Here is a 22,263-nt window from a genome sequence, read left to right on the forward strand (position 1 = left end):
CTGATGAAAAGTTGAAATATTGAATCCCAGAGTCTCCTGTTTTTTAAATGATGGCCACTTGTGGATGCACGCATTTGTTTAAAATCACTTTACTTTGTGACCAGTTGCACCTGCAGAAACTGTGACAGTCCAAATGGTGAGGAAAACGGAAATCATGTTTCTCCAGGAACCATTACAGTAATCGGAAAGTAAGTTTAATCTGATGTGTGACAGCAATTCCATTTCATTCAGAACACCACAATGTAAATGTGAATGGTTGGGGAGCTAGCAGTTCCTGTAGATAATGTAGGAACTTGCTCATAAAAACATGTAATAGTGCAACAAACATCATCTAGACTATGGCAATCACATGAAAGGAACTGACTGAGGTCCTGGCACGGTAGCACAGTGTTAGCACTGCTGCTTCACAGTGCCAAGGACCCAGTTTGATTCCTGGCTTGGGTCACTGTGTGGAGTTTGTACCTTCTCTCTGTGTCTGTGTGGGTTTTCTTCCACATTCTGAAAGATGTACTGGTTAGATGTACCTGAACAGGTGCCGGACTCTGGTGATGAGGGAAATTTTACAGTAACTTAATTGCAGTGTTAATATAAGCTTTACTTGTGACTAATATTTATTTTTGTCTAATGTTTGCATTACTCCTAGAAGTAGTTTTTAACTTTTCATGGGTGTTTGGGGGGAGGGGATGTGGGGAGGAAAGAGAGAAAAGGGGAGGTTTTGTGGGTGATGGCAAAGTCCTGCTGCTGGTTCTGAAGTGGCATTGGACCCAGGGCAACATGTTGCTGGTGGTCGCCTGCTGCCATGGACCTGACCAATAAATGGTGTTGCCTGGTCACCAGAGCTGCCTGTCCAATCACTGGGATGTCACCTCTGTAACCATCTCTTGCAGCTGAGGTTGCCTCCAGAATAGGCAGGATTTACCTGCTGATTTCCACAAGTGGTGGGCATTTTGCCTGTGTAGATAGCAAGTAATTGGCTACTTTTTGATCCATACATTGGACGTGGGCATCAGTAGCTGGGCCAGCATTTATTGCCCATCCCTATTGGCCCTCCAGAAGATGGTGGTGAGCTGCCGCTATGAATTGCTTTTGTCCCTGAAGTGTGCGTACATCCATGATGCTCTTAGAGAGGGAATTCCAGGACTTTGACCCAGCAACAGTGAAGGAATGATGATATATTTCCAAGTCAGGATGGTGAATGACCTGGAGGAAACTTGAAAGGTGGTGGTGTTCCATCTGTTTAACTCTTTGTCCTTCTAGATGGTAGAGGTCATGGGTGAATAAGATTGTTGAAGTGGGCCTTGGTGAGTTGCTGCAGTGCATCTTGCCACTGATGTACACTGCTGTCACTGATGGAGAAAGTAAATATTGAAGGTGATAGATATGGTACCAATCAAGCAGGCTGTTTTGTCTTGGTGTTGAGCTTCTAGTGTTATTGGAACTGCACTCATCAATGGGGAGAGTATTCCATACCACTCCCGGCTTGTGACTTGTATATCCTGAATAGGTTTTGGAGAGTCGGGAGGCAAGTTACCCGCTGCGGAATTCTCAGCCTGTGACCTGCTGTTATAGCTGCAATATCTATAAGGCTGGTCCAGTTTTGTTTCTGATGAATTGTAACCCCCATGGTAGAGGTAGTTGGGAATCAGCAATGATGCAATTGAATTTCAAGGGGTGATGGTTGAAATCACCCCTTTCTGCTGGTTGCAAATCCAGCCAGAGGAGAGTTTTACCCCTGATTTCCCATTGATTCCAGTATTGCCTTGGTTCCTTGATGTCGATGGCAATCACTCTGACCTTGCCCCTTGATCTTCATTCTTTGTGCCTGTTTGAACTAAAGTTGTGATGTGGCCAGATGCTAAGTGAGCCTGACTGAATCCAAACTGAACATTTGTGTGCAGGTTCTGCTGTGTGATAGCACTGCTGATGGCCCCTTCCATCACTTCCCTGATTGAAAGTAGACTGATGGGATGGTGATATGCTGGGCTGCATTTAGTGTGCAGAATCTACCTGGGCACATTTCCACATTTTTGGGTAGATACCAGTGTTGTAGTTGGACTGGGACAGCAAATTCTCAAGCACAAAGCTTCAGTATTATTGGTGCAATGTTTTTGGGGTCCTTACTTTGAGGATGCCAATGACTTCAGATGTTTCTTTATTACATGAAGTGAATCAAATTTTCTGAAGACTGGCATTGATGATGCTTAGGTCACCAGGGAAGCCAAAATGGATCATCCACTTGGCACTTCTGGGCAAAGGTTTTTGCAAATGGTTCTTCAGCTTTGTCTTTTGCACAGATGTGCTGGGGGTGGGGATAATTGTGGACTCATTTCTCCAGTGAGTTGTTTACTTGTCCACCACCAGTCACAATTAGACATGGCAAGACTGCAGAGCTTGGCTCTGATCCACAGTCAATCACCTTGCTGTTTATGCTGTTCAACAGCAAATAGCCCTGTGTTGTAGTTTCATCAGGCTTGCTCACATTTTTAGGCCAGTCTGGTGTTCCTTGTTCTCTTGTACACTTCATTCAACAAGGTTGACCCCCAGCTTGATTAAAAAAGTGAGGAATTTGCCAGGCCATGAAGGGTGTTCGACAAACCTAGGTAATGAAAGCTTGAAATATGACACCTTCAGTTTAACAGGGGGCGGGGGGTGGTTCAATCGGTTTAATTTGGATGCAAATACTTGCTTAAAATGACGTGCTTTATGACCACAGCCGTGAAGACTTTGACAGTCCAAACTGCGAGGAAGATAGGAAGCCATGTTCTTCAGAAAACAACTCAGTCAAGTAGTAAGTTTGATGCCATGACTGAATCCAAACTGAACATTGTGCGCAGGTTATGCTGTTTGATTTGCTGGGCTGCTGCTTGAGTGCAAAACCTACCTGGGCACGTTTCCACATGGGGTGGATTCCAGTGTTGTAGTTCGATTGGAACAGCTTGGATAGGGGCACAACAAATTCTCAAGCACAAATCCTCAATTCTATTGGTGTAATGTTTTTGAGGTCCTTACCTTTGAGGTATCCAGTGACTTCAGATGTTTCTTTACATGAAGTGAATCAAATTTGCTGAAGACAGGCACAGATGATGCTTGGGTCACTGGGGAGGGCAAAATGAATCATCCACTCAGCACTTCTGGACAAAGGTTATTGCAAATACTGCTTCAGCTTTGCACAGATGTGCTGAGAATGGGGGAAATTGTGGACCCGCCTCCGCCTGTTTAATTGTCCACGACCATTCACGATTAGATATGGTAAGACTGCAGAGCTTGTCTCTGATCCATAGTATATCATTTTGCTCTTTATACTGTTGGGCAGCAAAAAGTCCTATGTTGTGGTTTCACCAGGCTTACGACATATACTTAGGTCAGTCTGGTGTTCCTCCTGACTTGTCCTCCTGCACACTTCATTCAACTAGGGTTGATTCCCCAGCTTGATTATAATAGTGAGGAATTTGCCAGGCCATGAAGGATATTTGATAAACCCAGGTGATGAAGGCTTGAAATACTGCATCTTCAGTTTAAGGGTGTGGGAGGTGTTTAATAGGTTTAATTTTGAATGCAAATACTTCCATAAAATGATATGCTTTATGACCACAGCTATGAAAACTTTGACAGTCCAAACTCCAAGGAAGATAGTAAGCCATGTTCATCAGAAATTAACTCAGTCAAGAAGTAAGTTTGATCCAATCTCTGACTAAACTCTGCTTCATTCAGAATCTGTGTAAAAGAGAATTGCTGGCGCTTCCTGTAAGAATCATGTAGGAACAGCTTCAAATAATAGTGTAGTGAAAACCATTCCAGACCACAACAATCACATTACTGACTCTCTCTGCATTTGTCTTATTCCTTGACATTTCTAAATGAAAAATACATTGGTACAAAATAAAAGGTGATGCGTTAGTGCAAACCAGCTGATCAAAGGTTGAAATATTGTATCCCAGAGTCTCCTGTTTTTTAAATGATGGCCACTTGTGGATGAAAGCGTTTGTTTAAAATCACTTTTCTTTGTGACCATTTGCACCTGCAGAAACTGTGACAGTCCAAATGGTGAGGGAAATGGAAATCGTGTTTCTCCAGGAACCATTGCAGTAATCAGAAAGTAAGCTTAATCTGATGTGTGACAGCAATTCCTTCTTTCAGAACACAGCAATGTAAATGTGAATGGTTGGGGAGCAAGCAGTTCCTGTACCTAATGTAGAAACTTACTCATAAAGGCACATAATAATGCAGCAAACACCATCTAGACCATAGCAATCACATGAAAGGAACTGACTGAGGTCCTGGCACGGTAGCACAGTGGTTAGCACTGCTGCTGCTTCACATCACCAGGCACCCAGTTCGATTCCTGGCTTGGGTCACTCACTGTCTGTGTGGAGTTTGCACCTTCTCCCTGTATCTGCATGGGTTTCCTCCCACATTCTGAAAGATGTACTGGTTAGGTGCATTGACCTGAACAAGTGCCAGACTATGGTGGCTAGGGGAATTTCACAGTAACTTAATTGTAGTGTTAATGTAAGCTTTACTTGGCACTATCTGAATGCTTTTTAAAAGATAAAATTTTACCTGCCTCTACTACTACCTCTGGCAGCTTGTGAGTAAGAAAACACTTCACCACCCACTGTGTGAAAATGCTGCCCCTTTGGACATTTTTGCATCTCTCCCCTCTCACCTTAAACCTTAGACTCCCATACCTTTTGGAAAAGATATTGACTACCTAGCTTGTCTATACCCCTTCTGGGCAAAGGTTATTGCAAATGCTTCCTCTGCTTTGTCTTTTACACAGATGTGCTGGGAGTCCCCATTTTTGAGCATGGGGATAATTGTGAACTCACTTCCTCCAGTGAGTTGTTTAATTGGCCACCACTATTCACAATTAGATGTGGCAAGACTGAAGAGCTTTTTGTTTCAAATCATTTGACCTGGCTGCAAGTTCTTTGTTTGAAATGACTTAACATGTGCTTTATAATCAATAGTAGCGATGGAAAATTTGACGAATCAAACTGTGATGGGAATCTAAGTTCACCAGAACCAAGTGCACTAATCAGAGAGTAAGTTTAATTTGATGTGACTAAATTCTACTTCATTTGGAATACAAGATTGTGAACTGTTGCCATCCCTATATTTAAAAAAAATTAGATAGAAACTTTCTCATGGAGGCCTCCCATAACAGTGCAGCAAACACCATTCCAGACCATATCTATCATGTTAAACTGCTGGATTGCCTCTAAAAGTTGTTACTGCAGCAGAAGCCTATTGTGACTGCCCTGGCTCTCCAAGAGAACATTATGACTTAGTGCCATTGTCTTGCCTTTTCCCTATTTCCCTGCACATTGTTTATAATGTAATCATTGAACACTTCGTTTGAACCTGCCTCCATCACAATTCCAGATGGTGTATTCCAGATCCAAACCACCCGTTGTGTGATATTCTTTCCTTGCATCACATTTGTTTCTTTTGCAAATCATTTTAAATTCTTGCCCTCTCATTCTTGATCCCTTCATGAACAGAAACAGTTTCTTATCTAATCTATCCAGCCCCCTCATGATTTTGGACATAACTATTCGATCTCCTCTTAGCCGCTGCCACGCCAAGGAGAACAGTCCAACCGTGAAGATGTTCAATGGCGTATGCATGATAAAATTGCATCAACATAAATATCCAGAATTCTGTTTACCTCAACTATTTCTAACCCCCATCCCCGGCCACACTACTTGTGAAAGTTTCAAAAACCGCCATCTAATGCAGTCGTGCACCTGGAGAGTGGCCGTTAACAAAACCAGCTGATCAAAACTTTAAATAGTGTTTTTTCATGGTGAGCAAGCAATGGTGTCTAGATGCTTAAAATGACTTGACTTGGGCTTTGTGGCAAATTGCAGGTAGGGAAGCCTTGATAGTCCAAACTGATGATTCTTTGTGTTAAGAAAAAACACTTTCAAATGTAATCATTTATTAGCAGATTGCATCTCTCATGTAATAATGAATAATTCATAGATGAATAAAAACCATAGGTACCTATTTTTTCTTTTCAAGATTGTTGGGGTCATTTTAATTCCCTGGATCACTTCGATTAACTCACTGGAGACCTAAACCCAGGATTATTCTGATCTATGTAGCTCTTTACCTAAGCTCTAAACTCATCATACAACAGAAAACAAAGTTATTAGCAAAAGCTTTTAAACAGCCCATAAGCAATAATGTGGAATTAAGCTTTGAATCTGAGTAGTGTATATCACGGACAATACTATATACACTGAAGCTCCAGGTCAAATGTTGAGTTGGAAGCTTATGTTTGAGGGTTGAATTGGGAATGGTCCGTTTAGAGCTTGAGTTTTTTTTTGTTAGAGTTGAGAGAATGGGATGTTGTCTCTGGACTTGAATTTCCTTTGATTAAAGGAAATGAGAGCAAGAAATTGGTGACAAACAGAGAGGAATCAGTCCTTGACAGGCATGTGAATGGTAAAAGAGTGATTTAGGGATCAAATGGGGAATCTATACATGGAGGCAAAGGACATGGCTGTTAAATGAGCACTTTGCATTAGTCTATACCAAAGAAAATGCTGTCCAAATGAAAGAGAAGGTAATTGAGGCACTAGATGAACTGGGTTTGGTTGGAGAAGTATTAGAAAGATTGGCTATTTAACAATGATCTAGTCTTCATGATTTACCAGACATCCAAGGATAGTTAAAGTGCAAGTGGAACCTGCAAAATTGTCCACAACAAGTGGAACAAGTGCAAGTGGAACGTGAATAACTTGTCCATAACTGTCCAATCCTAATTACAGCAATAACGCCAGAGCACCTGAGAATTGCAGAAGTTACAACCTTGTTAGAAAGGTGTGAAGATAAACCTAGTTAGTGGGAAAGCACTTAGAAATGATATTCTGGGCTAAAGGTAACAGTTACTTCGAAAAATGTGATTTAATTTTGAACAATTAAGATTTTATCACCATGTTAGTTTAATTATATATTTGGAGCGTGATCTATTTAAAACCCACTGAGCCAAGCTTGAAATACTGAATCTTCAGATTTGGATTTAATTGTGAATGAAAGTCTTGCTCATTTTGTGCTTTAAAACCAGTTGCAGTCACGGAAACTATGACAGTCCAAACTGTGAGGAAGATGGAAATCTAAGTCCACCAGGAATGAGCGAAATAATCAGCAAGTAAGTTGCATTTGATGTGTGACTCAATTCTGCTTCATCCGGAATGTAATGTGAAGGGAAATTGCTGACGATTCCTGTAAGATAACGTAGGAATTTCCTCGAAGACATTCCATTGCAGTGTATTAACTGACAACAGCAATCACATAATACTTGCACCATTTCAAGAGATGCGAGAAAACTGTCAGTGCAAAACGTGTTTATTAAATAGTAAGCAATTTTAATGACCAAAGTCTTGAGTTGTTTGCCTCAGTTTAATATTCATGGACTATGCAGCAAGGATGAAATATTGGGGAAATGGATGCCCCCCACCTTCTCTCCCCTCTCTCCCCATTGCACCCATCCCCAGTCCCAATTGCCTTGGCCCTCCAGCCTTGTGGCAATGCCCTATAAACTTCCTGCGAAAGGTTGAAGGGGAAAAAGGAAATCACCATCCATTACAGCGATACATCTGCAGTGCAACCTGTTCAACAAAATGAGCTGATCCAAGTCCCAAAATGCATAATTGATTGTTTGGGTTGCTTTGAACAACTAACCACCACTGTAGATGCGTGCAACGTTTTAAAGATTTATTTTGTGATCAATTGCAGATGCGAAAACTTTGGCACTTCAAACGATGATAAAATTTTCCAGACAAGTTTTCCAGAACCGACAGCAGGGCTCAAAAAGTAAGTTTTGAACTAATATGTAATCACCAAATGCCTCATTCAGAATGCGATGAAGTGAAATTACTGGAGAGCCAGCAGTTTCTGTAAGATTATGTGGAAACTTCTCCCATGTGGACATCTCATTGCAGTGAAGTGAGCACCATTCCAGACCATAGCAGTCACATTAGAAAAACTGGTGGAGAGAGTTTAAAAAATATATACATCAGCACAAAGTGTCTGAAACTCTCGAGTTGGGTTGATTGGCTGACAATATCAAGGTCTTGAGTGACTTTATCTTGGATTGACATTTTTGGACCTTGCATTAAGGGTATAATTAAGTTGGTTTCCCTCTTTAACCTTGGCTTCTCTACAATATACTTCAAACTTCTTGTGAATGTTCTAATAGAAAATAAATTGCCCATCTGGTGAAATCATTCATCTGAACTGTCACTTGTTCCTGGTATCCTACCTTGGTAGACTTCTCACTAAGTTTTCATTTGTCCAGCTGGTTTCTAAATTAATGCTGTCAAGTACTTTTTCCAATTGTTTGAATCATGTTAGTTGAGACCTGCCAAGGGTATTTGACTGTAGGCAGTATCACATACAATGCTGCAGAATACATTGGCGATTGGTGGGAACGCTGTATATATTAAAAAAATTTGACCTATACCGATTTTTGCTGAGGTCATTTTATGGCAGTGGACCAAGTCATCTGTTAACTGAGTTGAGACCTGGGATTAAACCCATGGGTATTCTGATCAATACAACTTTTCAATTAAACTCTGAGCTATTTAACAGGAAAGAAAGAAAAAGCATCAAAAAAGATTGAGTAGTGGACTTGGAGTTTGGTTTCTGTACTCAGGCAGTGGTTCTTTTCTCGGTTTATGGCTTGCTCACTAATTTGTTTTTTTTCTGAGTGGAAATATTGTCTTTTGTCACTTTGGTTAGTGAGAATGACCTGAAAGACCAAGGAGCAAAAAACAAATCTGCTTGTGATCAAATTGAAAAGCATGTTTGTGTTGTATTATAAAGAGAAATAGTCAGTTTGGAGGAAAGACAGTTTTCTAGGAATGCTTTCTCTTGCAATGAAATAGCAAGCAATTCCAACAGGAATGCACTGACACAAAAGAAACCACTCATCAATCTCTGTACATGTTTGAAAATGGTACGCAGAAGAAAACCCTATACTCAACCTAACTGTTGCAGTACCTACCATGCCAACCCCACCAAGAGATCTGTGACCTCTTGGAATGAGCAAAAAAAAAGTTTATCAAAATCTGAGGCATGAGGGAGGGAGAAATCCTCCAACCCCCTAACTAACTCATTTTAGATTGGGGAAACTAATACAGGAGACTACATCTGTTCTGGATGAATGTTATGTGAGTCCTATTTATTGTACCAGGATGTGCATACACAATAATGAAACAGGAAGGGGCCAAAATATTGCTGATTCCTCATTGAGGAAAGCGTAAATCACATTAAGATAATGTGCTAGCTGGCCAGTTACTTAGGAAGTTGATCTCTACAACCCTTTTTGGGTAGAGTGAGGGCAGTATGAAACTCTTGCCTTTGTTTTCCACAGTACCATGATTTTTGAACTGTTGGCGTTGTGTTTAGTTAAGCAAATACCAAGAACAATTTGTATTTAAATGACATTAATGTGGTGAAACATCCAAGATACTTCATAGGAACACTGTTGAACAAAGTTGCAAAAATGACCAAAAGCATGTTTGAAAACAGGTGTTTTAAGGAAGGTCTTTCAAGAGGAGGGAGAGGCAGAGGTTTGTGATGGAGTTGACATTGAAAGTGCAATAAAACTCAGATGCCTCAAAACACAGAACTGGAGGAAAGTGCACAAAGTCCACAAACTTGGTGATTTGCAAATGAAGCATGTGATGTGAGGAAGAAAACACCTTCACATTGATTTGGGATGCACTGCCTAGCAGGGTGGTGGAGGCAGGTTTAATCGAGGCATTCAAGAGGGCACTGGATGATTACTTAGAAAAATATGCAGAGTTCTGTGATACTGTGTGTATAATTATTTGAAATATTACCTAAGATTACAATTATTTCCAGTCCTATTGTGTCCTTGCATTTTTCTCCAGTGTCACCACAGTCTTGAGTATTTTCAGTGTTGGCTTTCAGAAGCGACCATTCTGGGTACTGAAAGGAATGCTGTTGAGTAATTGAATCTTAACAGAAGTTTCAGATGACTCAGTGGCAATATACTCCCTTGTTAATTACGTGTTGTGAACAGGGGTTTTAATCCAGTGGGATCACAGATTAGTGCTTTGGGCCAAATTTTCTCAGCTGCAGGTACTGATTAAATTTTACCATAATGAGTCAGCAGGGTAGATCCTCTTTAGCTCTAACTTATTCCCAACTGGGTATTTTGTTGCTGGAATAAAATTTTATGGTTGTGATCTTTTGAGTTTCTTTCTTATATCTTTTGAGGATTACTGGTTAGGTGTTTTTAATGCCTACACTACTTGATTTGAGCAATACCAGGCAAGAATTTCTTGGTGCAATAAATCATCCTGGTTTCCTCCTGTGGTCTAATTTCAGTTGTAAAGCCATTGTTTCCTCTAGTGAAGGTAACTACCTGAAATATATGTAACTTTTCCATGGCATTCTTCCCCTCTCTATCTCTGATATTTTTCTTGAACCTAATACTGAGATTTCTGATCCTCTTGTGCATCTTGGATTTCCTTTGTCTTGCTGTGCTTTCAGCTGTTTTGACCCTTAACTCTGGAATTCCTATGCAAATGTTTAAAAACTATCATTTATCAAGGTTCAGGTCATGCAGCTGACTTCACTGACGGAATTTACTGATATTTCCAAAAATTCCAGTACTTCACTTTAAATTGATTCCGTATCCTTAAAAATTTAGGCCACCAGTTTTGGGACTGATTTGAAAGAACAGTTATCCCTGGATTTAATTTGTGATCTGAACGCTATCATACTGAATACAGATGAAGTAAAAATTGTCCCTGCAGTGCAAAATATTTCTAAGAATGAGTCATCTCATTATCGAACAGCATAAGACTATTACTGCATGTGACACAGCAAGCCACTGCCACCTCCCCCATCCACCCCCATTTTAATAAGAATGAAATTGGTTAGTCTTAGTAGAGTCTGTGCATGCGTGTAGTCCACACAATATGGAGTTACTGAGAACAGATGCGTGCAACTTTTAAAGGCATGTCCTTCTGTTTCAATTAATGGAGCAAAAAAGGTAAAGTGTCATAGTCCAAAATGACTATAGGCTGCTCTCCCTCTCAAACATTTAACCTGAAGATCCTAAGGCAAGGGACAAGATTGAGAAGATGGGGCTTTTGTGCATAACCTCAGCCAGTACGGGAATTGAACCTGTGCTGTTGGCATTGAAACAGCTGTCCAGCTAACTGAGCTAAACCAACCTCCACTCAGATGTAGCAAACAGTGCAGACTTGTAGGAGAGTTTCCTAATGAAAAACTGATGACTTCAGTATAAATTGTATGTTATTTTAAGAAGAATGGTTCACTTTAGTCTTTACAAAAAAACAACTCCTACTTTAAACTCCCCTTTGTAAACTTAATCTCATCTGGAATTCAGTCCATCTCTATTTGCTGACCCAAATGTTTCCTGCTTCACCAATGCCTGAATTTGATTTTTTGAATAATTCTGATTTCTCCAAGGCCTCCTTTCTCTCTCATCCTTGTGAATCCCTAAAATTCTTCTGGAGCTCCATGTTCCACTAAGTATGGTCTGTTGTGTATCTCAGCTGAATAAATCCTTCCCCTTAAATATCTCCATCTTTCTCTTTTTAAGAAGCTCTTCGAAAAATTGTCTCCTTTGGTTTGTCTGGCTTTGTTTGATGAGCCTCAGGAGGTTGAATCAGTGAAATTCCCCAAAGAAGAAATACCTTGGAAACAGCAGCCCTCAAAGTTCTGTTCAAAGACATGTCACATCCTGACGTACCTTCAATCCTGGAGTGTCACTGGGTTAAAATTCAGCAGCTTGCAGCCTGATGACACCATGGGAGTACCATCAGCAAGCACACAGCAGCAGTTCAAGAAGGTGGCTCATCACCACTTGCTGTCAGTTAACTAGAGAGGTACAAAGAAATGCTGGTATGACCCATGTCGGAAGAATACATTCAAAAACAGGTTTGATCTACAAAGTTTAAAGTTGCAGATTACTAACTTAATTTTTGCTTGATGGACAGTTACTCACTTGTATAATTATTTCCAGTACTACAGTCTCAATTCTACGAGCCTGGCTAGACCAGTGCTCAGAAGACTTCCGCCAAGTTCCAAATTACACACGCCTCTGGAAGGTTATTGCCTACTTGAGGCAGATGATGCCAGGATCTGAGCTTGAGCAACAGGCACAGAACCTCCTTGATCAGTTTCAGAAGGAAGAATCAGGAGAACAGGAGCTTGACAGTAAGATATTAATTTTTGCATTGCAAAGATAAAAACTGCTTGTCAAAACAACAGAGGTAGAATGGAATTTTACTGTCTTGGGGGCCAGAAAATAGGATGAACTGTTCAAAAGTCCACTGACTTCAGCAAGGCCAGGAAATTCTACTGGGGTGGGTGGGTGATGGTTGCAAATATTTTATCGTGATTGCAAATACTAGTGTGAAGCTTATTTTAATTTCATCTTTCAAAACTTATTTATGCCATACACGTGAAATAACATCAGAATTATGGACCTCCAATCCTTCTACGACCCCGTTTTCCTTCCCACTGTGCCAAAACCAGAACAATATCAGAGCTCTCTGCTCCTTCCTCGAATGGAGACCCATCCACTACCTTACCATACCTGAGCAAGCCTGTCCTAATTCTGAACAACTTCTCCGTCAACTCCATTCACTTTCTCCAAATAATTAACTGCGTGAGTCCTAGTTATGACTGCATTTTTGTTTTTGCAGGACCAAGTGGATCATTCATTTTTCCAGTCCTACATGGGGCCCCTCCCTTATCTCATTTTTCCTGTATGTTGATGACTGCTCCAGCCATGATCTGGGAAATTTAATGGACCTTGTTTTTGAATTCCACCCTTCTCTCACCTTCACCAGGTTCATCTCTGAGAAAAATCAAGGGAAGGAAGAATCAGAGATGAATCCAGTTTCTGGATTCAGCCTGTCAATTAATATTTGCCACAACTACATTGACTACATTTTTTGCACTGCTTTCTACATAGAACATAGAACAGTACAGCACGGTACAGGCCCTTTAGCCCTTAATGTTGTACTGAGCTTTGTCCGAAACCAAGATCAAGCTATCCCACTCCCAAGAGTTCTGGTGTGCTCCATGTGCCTATCCAATAGCTGTTTGCAAGTTCCTGAAGTGTCCAACTCCACTATCACAGCAGGCAGTCCCATTCCACACCCCAACCCCTGAGTAAAGAACTTAGCTCGGGCATCCCTCCTATATCTCCCACCAAGAACCTTTTATAGTTATGCCCCCTAATAACAGTTACATCCACTCAAGGAAATAGTCTCTAAATGTCCACTCTATCTATCCCCCTCATCATCTTATAAACCTCTTAAGTCGCCTCCCATCCTCCTCTGCTTTAAAGAGAAAAGCCTCACCTCCCTCAACCTTTCCTCATAAGACCTACCCTCCAAACCAGATAGCATCCTGTAGTCTCTCCAATGCTTCCACATCCTCATAGTGAGGTGACCAGAACTGCACACAATTTTCCAAATGCAGTCTCACCAAGGTCCTGTACAGTTGTAGCATAACCCCACGATTCTTAAATTCTAACCCCTGTTAATAAACGCTAACACACTATAGGCCTTCTTCACGGCTCTATCCACTTGAGTGGCAACTTTCAGAGATCTACGGATATGAACCCCAAGATCTCTGTTCTTCCACATTCCTCAGAATCCTGCCGTTGACCCTGTAATCTGCATTCAAATTTACCCCACCAAATTGAATCACCTCACACTTCTCAGGATTAAACTCCATCTGCCATTCTTCGGCCCAGCTCTGCATCCTATCAATGTCTCTTTGCAGCCTATAACAGCCCTCCACCTCATCCACTACTCCACCAATCTTGGTGTCATCAGCAAATTTACTGACCCACCCTCAGCCCACTCCTCAAAGTCATTTATAAAGATCACATATAGCAGAGGAGCCAACACTGATCCCTGTGGTACACTGCTGGTAATTGGCCTCCAGTCTGAAAATTTTCCAATTTCCTGTAAGGACTCATTCCATTCTCCCAGTTTCTTTGACTCCGTTACATCTGTTCTGCTGATGCAACCTTCCACATCAGTGCTTCTGACATAAATCAGGATTGCCATCCAGAGTGGTTGATCGACCACTTCACTGTGCCCAGTCAACTTCACACATTTTTTTTGTTCTCACCCCTTTCCCTCCTTCCAGAGCAGTAATTAATAGGGTCACCTTGCCCTTGCCTTCCTCCGGATCGTTCTCATTTTTTTTGCCAGCTCCAGCTTAATACTACCACAAAGTACATCTTCCCCTGCCCTCCCCTTTCAGTATTCCAGTCACCACTAACACATGTCCAGCACTTTTGTGTATTCACAGGAGATGCTACACCTGTACTTTGACCTTTTCCTTTCTCCACATCCAAGACCCCAGCCATTCTTACCAGGTGAAACAATGATATTACTTTTACTCTGAGAGAGGAGGGCAGGGGAAGATGTACTTGGTGGTGGTATCAAGCTGGCAAAAAAAAATGATCCAGTGGAAGGCATGGGCAGGGTGATCCTATTAATCAGTGTTCTACCAATACTGTTTGCTGCTCAGTAGAGAGGGCCAAACTGGGTGATGACTTTGCAGAAACATGACCGTGAGTATCCTGTCAATTGTCATTTCAATTCACCACCTTGCTCCCACCTTTCTGTCCATAGCATGCTGTGATGTTCCAATGAAGATTGATACAGGTTAAGGAACAACACCTGATCTCCACACATCTCCACACAATATAGCACTCAACACACAACTTGGATAATAGCCTGTGACTCCTTTTTTTTGCTGAATTGTTTTTGATTATGTTGCAATTGGATGACTGCTATATCATTCATCCCTCACTTGGACACAGCTTTTGTTTCTTTATTCTACACATTATCACTCTCGCTATTGCATCAAAATCTTTTGTTTATTTCTCCTCGCCACCCTTTCCTTTTGTTCCTCCCTTAAAAATCTTAATTCCGACGATAAGTCATTGATCTGAAGCAGTCTCTCCACACACTGCCAGTCTTGCTGAGCATTCTAGCATTTGTCTTTTTAACATTGCACCAGAGCCACTTTCACTTCGAACCTCCATTCAAAAGAATCAGTTTTATTTGTTATGTTGGAAATACTCCAGTCAGCTTTTTGTGCAACGTTTAAACACTGAAGGAGTTAGAAAACCATTGGTGCATGGATTATTACAATTTGCTGGGCGGAGAAGTGCTGAGAAATGAGATTGCAGCTAATGGATCCATTTGAGAGTTGGAACCAGCACCGTCACCTTTGGCCAAATGGTTAACCTGTGTTTCACTTTGAAACATCTACATGAACATACTTTGATAACTGCCAGTTAAACTACTCTACAACTCAATGGTAACTCAAAAGATAAAGGTTTTCAGTCTCTCTGAAAGATAAAAAGGTTTAGTTATACACTGGATTGTAATGGAATTAATGAACTTGGTACAATGATATTTTAAAGATTACCAGATCTTAAAAAAAACACTATTGACAAATTGTAATCACCAACATGCAATACATGTTGTTACAGGAACACCGTTTTACCCACATATACTCCAATTGAGTATTCTGCCAGGTTGGAAGAATCATTTCCGAATGGTGTGGTGTTGTGAATTAGTTTATTTATGTGTATTGTGTAAAGCTTTTCACATTACTGGCATTCTTAAGTAAACTAATTCAGAACATCCGCTGACCATAGGTTCATGCAGAGTTATGCCCAGTGGTTTTGAAATTCATTTGGGTTTCCTTTCTCATTTTTTTGAAATTGTTTCTGAATTCTGAATTTATAATTAAGCTAAGCTTGTTTAAAAATGAATCAGAGTTGAGTGTTGTGCTGACATTGACTGGAAGAGGGTCTTTTTTTTTGTTGTGGTGCCAGATACTTATTTGCCATTTCAGTCTTGACCTTTTGTAAAGCCTGTATCTGTCAAAGTATCAGAAAGGCTTTTCCAGAACTTTCAGTGTTTCTGGAAAGGACTCTGAAATGTTTCCCTCTCCTTCTCTAACCCCAATCTTTTCCTGCCCCCTCCTTGCACTACCAATTTGAGGCGTTATGATTACAGAATACACAAGTGCAAGATATACATCATGCAACCTGAAGAGGAAGATGCACTATGATCTGATTTTTGCCTGGCAGCATTTATTACGACCTATTGGCAATTTCTTCTAGCTGTTGCTATCAATGGTATCTTTATTACATTCTGTGACTTGCTCTATGACAAAGTTTTGAAATAAGAACATACTAAGTGTGGTGGAAGATTTACTCAGACACAGATTAGCTTCCCATCTATCAGGACTGCTGAATGAGAACACATCAATAAATATTTTCTTGCTACTCAAGTGCTCTCCATTAAGAGACTTTGACTGTAACATTGTTGAAGATTAATTTCACTGAATCTAGATTGAAAAAATACAGCTGTAAGAACATTTTAAACCAGTGCTAGATTTCTAATTGTGCATATTTGAGAAGTGTATTGTTTTTAGAAATTTTAGTTAAGTGCCATGAACTTTGGGCACAAAATAAATGTCTCCTTTCAATTGTACAGATAGTAACTATGGAACCATCACTTTCCGACTGGGAGAGGAAGGGGATGTAGAGATAGGGGGAGTTGATGAGAAACAGGACATCCTCTCCTTCCCGTCAGACATTGTTGCAGAGCAGCTGACATACATGGATGCTGTGAGTAAACGTGGACTTGGGGCCATTCTGTAGGGACCAGTTGCCCACTATGCTGCGTGTGATGTTTTGGATGGCAGTCAGTGATCCAATTTCTCTTCACATAATTAGCAGTCACTATAACTGAGTTCACACACAATGCAGTGTCTAAGACACCAGAGCATGTTTGACATGTGACCTCAGTAACAAGATTGGAATATCTTTCAATGAAAACTTCAACTTTGTTTCTCTGAAGGTGAAAGTCATGTGAAACAAGTAGCCTTGGGGGTGACTGAAAACCCCTTTATTATTAACATCTCCTGTTAAACTTCTCTGCATTGTGTAATGGTATTGCAGGATTAAAGCTGCAATGTTCACAGCTGACATAAAAATGGTAACAAATATGAGCAGACCAGTGTAGTTTCCTTTTTAGTTTTCAGATAAACACTGATACAAGTCAGGCTTGCATGGAAAAAGCTTGGCAAATTTTTCATGGTGTATAGCAGTCAAAGTGCAACCAGTCCGCTTGAGTAACCTAGAGAGTTACAGCATGGAAACAGGCCCTTCAGCCCAATTTGTCCATGCCACTCAGCTTTTAACCATTAAGCTAGTCCCAATTGCCCATGTTTGGCCCATATCCCACTCGACCAGTCTTACCCATGTAACTACCTCTGGCAACTCGTTCCAGATGCCCACCACACTTTGGGGGAGGGGGAGGGAAATTGCCCCTTTAGACCCATTTGTATCTCTCCCTTCTCACCTTGAACCTATGCCCTCTAGTTTTAGACTTCCCAACTTTGGGAAAAGATGTTGACTATCTACCTGATCTGTGCCCCCCTGTTTTATAGACCGCTAAGATCTCCCTTAGCCTCCTCTGCTCCAGGTAAACAAAGTCCCAGCCTCTCCTTGTAATTCAAACCATAATGTCCCAGTACCACCCCAGTCAATCTTTTCTACACTTTTTTCCTAGTTTAATAATATCCTTTCTATAATAATAGGGTGACCAGAATGGTACATAGTATTCCAAGTATGGCCTTACCAATGTCATGTACACGTCCCAACTGCTGTATTCAATGTTCTCATTTATGATGAGACCAATTTAACATATGCTAATGGAGGGTGCAAATAGGCTGTAAAATGAGTCTTTTGCCCAATCCCATCTTGACAAGTTACGTTAAAATTGCAACCTATGGTTGTCTCAAAATAAAATGTTTTAGAAATCTGTTTAATTGAAATGCCTAGTCTATGCAGGACATCTTACTTTTTTAGAATATTGGGAGAGGGCAGCTGTTTAACAGTAAAACATTCTATAAATTGGCTTCCTTTAGTCCAGATCAGCTATTCTCCTCTCCAAACATCACTGGATCCAGGTAATAAAGTACATGCTGCTTTAGCACCCTGAACCCACTCACCTACTTCAACTACATGCTGCCTCTGGCAATATGATCTGCAGACATGGGAGTTAGCTTCGACAGGCACTTTGATGCCTAACTCTACCTCTCTGCCATTTTTCTTGACCTTTCGCCTTGTCACTTGCATTGTTAGACTGGCAGTTCATTCAGTTGTGCATGAACAAGCCATAAATTTCCCAGCATTGATCATGGAGGAGAATGGAGGCATAGTCCATCTTCAGCTGGCACTAGAAACTGCATGCTTTCCCAGTCACTATCTCTGATTAAAAACAAACTGTCTACAGCATGCAGAAGTGTCACTTTTAACCCCATTGCACAAAGAATTCAGTTCAATTCTAATACTGCCTGCTTTTGGTCATAGTACAACCAATCTTCCACTGAAGCCATTGTTCATGCCTTTCATTTCCATATCCAAAACTCTTCACGAGCTCCTCCAAAACTCTTGACACTGTATCCTATCAGCACAAATTCACTACTTCTCCAACTCTAGTATTTTCTGCCTATATTCCATGCTTGCATTTCCTCCCCAAATCTCTTCTGCCTCTTCCTGCTATGGCCTTTCTTAAAACATACATCTTTGACTAAGGTTTTAGTAAACCTTCCTAATATTGCCCCTTGTTTCTGGCTATGTCTTGAATCCCATCTCCATATGATTGAGTAATATAGTTGTAGCTGTTGTGGTTCACTCTCACCTTTTAATTTGAAGATCTCATTAAATGTTACCAAATATTTTAATTGGTGTGTGAGAGGCTCTTGTAAAGTAGATAATCTGGTCAAAAATAATCCGTCACTCACTTATGGGGTAGAAATTTGTCTCAGGTGGTGGTGCAAATTATGTGGTATTGGATTAGCCACTCATATATACACCATCCAATGTTAGCAGGCAGCTGAACAGATCCTGCATGTTTCACTCCACTAATGCCTATATCTGTGAGAATTATACACTGTCACTGTCTAACCTTTGTATTTTAGTTTTAAATGTATAAAGCAGTGAAGCTGGTTGACCATTACCTGGGCAAGTTTTGTTTGCACTTTAGTGTTCAAAAGGTCTATGGTAGTAAAAACATCTTTAGTATTCATTTTTATTTTTGATCAGTACCTGTTCAAAAAGGTGGTCCCCCATCATTGCCTGGGATACATCTGGTCCCAACGGGACAAAAAGGAAATCAAACATCTAGCACCTACAGTCCAGGCTACCATCACTCAATTCAATCTCGTCACTAAGTGTGTCATTGGTACCATATTAAAGGACCTCCAGTCGAAACCACAGCAGAGGGCTAAAATAATTGACAAGTGGATTCACATTGCTCAGGTATGACATTGTCTATCGATCTCTATGCAAAAGGCAAAATCCCACAGGGATGTGGAAGGCCGCATGCAAGCAATTTGGGTTGGGTGTTAACAAGTACAGAAAACCTCATGGATAGTGGGTGAGGGAGGAGCAGTGAGGTAGGTTTTTGACAAAGAAAAGTTGATTGCTTCTGTAGAATGTTGAATTATGGCAATCATAATTCCCACAGTGAGTTTGGAAGGTGAAATCAGTATAATTTGCTTTTGTAAACAAAACCCAGTATGTGCTGAACATTGTATCCTTTGGCTGCAAATAACAGAGTAAGCTGAGTAAGCAGCCCCTTCTTAATTTGCAGTACCTATTACAGAAGCTGTTTGCCAGCTCCTGTGCATTAGAGATCCTGTAGTCATATCACAATCTGGCATCATTTAATTATATGAAATGTATGGCGGCCATGTGACTGCCCTGCGTTTTTAAAGATCTAAAGCCACTGTTGGTTGAGCTCTGGGTCAAGACCTCTGCCCAGTTTTCAACCTAGGCTTTATTTTTCCTCAACGAAATCAAATAGTTAATAAAGCTGCAGGATGTCTAAAGAGGAAGAGGTTGGTGTTATGTACCTAACAGGTCATGCCTCTGCTAATGCTTGTATTTGAATATTAACAAGTCACGTGAAGAAACAATGCAAACTGATTTCAGGTTATTAATTGCATTTCCGCAATGAAGTTGAGTATTACAGTTTGTACTTTGCATCCCTTCCCCTTCTGGCTGTAATTAATGTTTATATTTTATTCTTCCTTTCCATCAATTCTTGCTGGTGAATGACCCCATGCCCGAGTGACTTCCCTCCAGCATCTTCCAAATTGGCTGTTCATCACACGCAGAGGCAGGGGATGGGGGGATTAAAAGAGATTGGGAGCAGGTCCTCTTTTAGGTCAGCAATAGAGGCAGACTGGGTCTAAAATTATCAGTGCCAGTTTGGTATTCTGTTTTCCTGCTCATTTTGGGGAAGGTGGGTTTGAGGCTCAGCAAGGGTGCCCACCTTGGTTGCGCTCTTTAAGATCATTGACAGGAGGTTAAATGAGATTTTCCACTCGGTCTCCAGTTTCACAACATGACAGGTACAGTTCAATTGGCTGCAGCCTGGCAGACACCCAGTGGCAGTCTCGCATGTATACTCCAGGTAGGCAGACAGGTCCTCCCTGCCTAACTGGGTACTAGCACAACCAAAGGCCACCCTGTAGAGGCAGTCCCATCCTGTTGGTGGCCTTTGCTGCTTTATCTATAATGAAATCAGATTTTTTGTTTTTTTTTCCATTTTGAAACACCTTCTATTACTTATCCTTGGCAACAGCTGGCTGTTCCCCTCGAGCTGGAAGGCTGATGCCCCTCTAGGTTTGAAAGCCTGCCTGGGATCCCTGTCTCCATGCCTTTTTCAAGTGGGTACTTCCATAAAAATCACACATTTTCACAAACCCTCACCCAGCCTCTCAACCAGGTGGTTTTGGAACCTGGCAACAGTCCCAGATCCTGTTTCCTGCCCTCGGGAGCAGGAATTATGACTGATTTAATTTCTCCCGCTTCCTTTTGTAGAGTCAAGTGTATGGTGGGCACTGCTGCTGCTATCCTAGTTGAGATCAGCTAACTTGGATATCAACAGTTTTATTTTAGTCAAAATGTAGTCAATAAAAATGTACTCAATTTTCTGATTTATATGTTTTTTTTAAAAGATTATCTTGTGCTGCCTGTACTACCCTTTTTACTCTTTGTTAGAAATTACAATATTTGTCACCAATTCATCAGCCTAACAAAATGGGCAGAGGCTTCCCCTCTCTTCTTCTCTTCCCTCCCCTCTTCCCCTCCCCCTCTCATACCCTCTTCCCCTCTCCCCTCCCCGCTTCCCCACTCCCCCTTCCCCTCTCCTCTTCCCCCCTTCCCCCTCTTCCTCTGAAACACACCATCTGACCACAGCTGAAGAGAGTGTGGTAGAGGAAAAATAAGGGAGTAACGAGCGTGAAATGTGACAATGTTTTTCTGTAATTTGTTTTTGCTGCTGTTATTTTCACAGCCGAACTTCTGTTCTTGTCAGCAAATGGGAGCTGCTGTTACTTACACAGAACTCCTTTGTTTTCCAACAGGAATGTAGGATCTTGAAGAATTTTTCATCTCTGTATGCGATTGTGTCTGCAATGCAGTCAACTCAAATATTCAAGTTGAAGAAGACTTGGGCATTCATATCAAAGTAAGTTCCTTTTCCACAGTAGCTGTGAAATATTTCTGATAAACATACAGTACTGGATAGCAAGTTCTACGTGTGTCAGTAAGACTACCAGAGGTACTTGCTGTGCACTCCTAATAATTAGCTAATTGTCAGAATTGATCTTCCTTTGGCTAGTGCCAGGGACCTGGGTTCAATTTAGGCCTTGAGTGACTGTGGCGTTTGCACATTCTGTGGCTGCGTGGTTTTTCTCCTTGGTGCCCGGTGCGACTAGCAGGATAAATCCATGGAGTTAGGACCTAGATTAGATTGTTATTGGTGCAGGTTGGATGGGCTGAATGGCCTCCTTCTGCACTGTAGGAATTCCGATTCTTAATAAAGCTGTTCAGCTTGAACTTTAAATTATTGTGCTCCCAAACTGATCTGCTCTTAGATAAAACCTGCCACAATTCGCCTAGAATGATGCTGTGCCAGCCATATAAGACGGTGGATAAAAGCAAATTCCTGTGGATGCTGGAATCTGAAAAGAGCTGAACATTCAAAGGGTCATCTGGACTCAAAACGTCAGCTCTTTTCTCCCCTTACAGATGCTGCCAGACCTGCTGAGATTTTCCAGCATTTTTCTCTTTATTGATTTCATTTAGAATGCTGGAAGTACAGAAAAGTCAGTCTTTTA

The 22,263-nt window shown here is 41.1% G+C and overlaps 1 protein-coding gene across 1 annotated transcript in view; it reads left to right on the plus strand.

The window, feature by feature from the left end:
• Positions 1 to 22,263, plus strand: part of LOC145347934 (ral guanine nucleotide dissociation stimulator-like 1) — a 92,350-nt gene that overhangs the window by 42,068 nt on the left and 28,019 nt on the right. Inside the window, exons 7-17 of the mRNA XM_080195922.1 lie at positions 117 to 188; positions 2,714 to 2,788; positions 3,595 to 3,669; positions 4,025 to 4,096; positions 4,971 to 5,045; positions 7,076 to 7,159; positions 7,747 to 7,824; positions 12,038 to 12,231; positions 16,560 to 16,693; positions 19,178 to 19,393; positions 21,508 to 21,611. Of these exons, the coding sequence (XP_080052048.1) occupies positions 117 to 188; positions 2,714 to 2,788; positions 3,595 to 3,669; positions 4,025 to 4,096; positions 4,971 to 5,045; positions 7,076 to 7,159; positions 7,747 to 7,824; positions 12,038 to 12,231; positions 16,560 to 16,693; positions 19,178 to 19,393; positions 21,508 to 21,611 (1,179 nt within the window). The remainder of the gene's footprint in view (positions 1 to 116; positions 189 to 2,713; positions 2,789 to 3,594; positions 3,670 to 4,024; positions 4,097 to 4,970; positions 5,046 to 7,075; positions 7,160 to 7,746; positions 7,825 to 12,037; positions 12,232 to 16,559; positions 16,694 to 19,177; positions 19,394 to 21,507; positions 21,612 to 22,263) is intronic.

Source organism: Carcharhinus amblyrhynchos, chromosome 9 (genome assembly GCF_965287045.1).
Source record: "Carcharhinus amblyrhynchos chromosome 9, sCarAmb.v2.hapA, whole genome shotgun sequence".
NCBI lineage: Eukaryota > Metazoa > Chordata > Chondrichthyes > Carcharhiniformes > Carcharhinidae > Carcharhinus > Carcharhinus amblyrhynchos.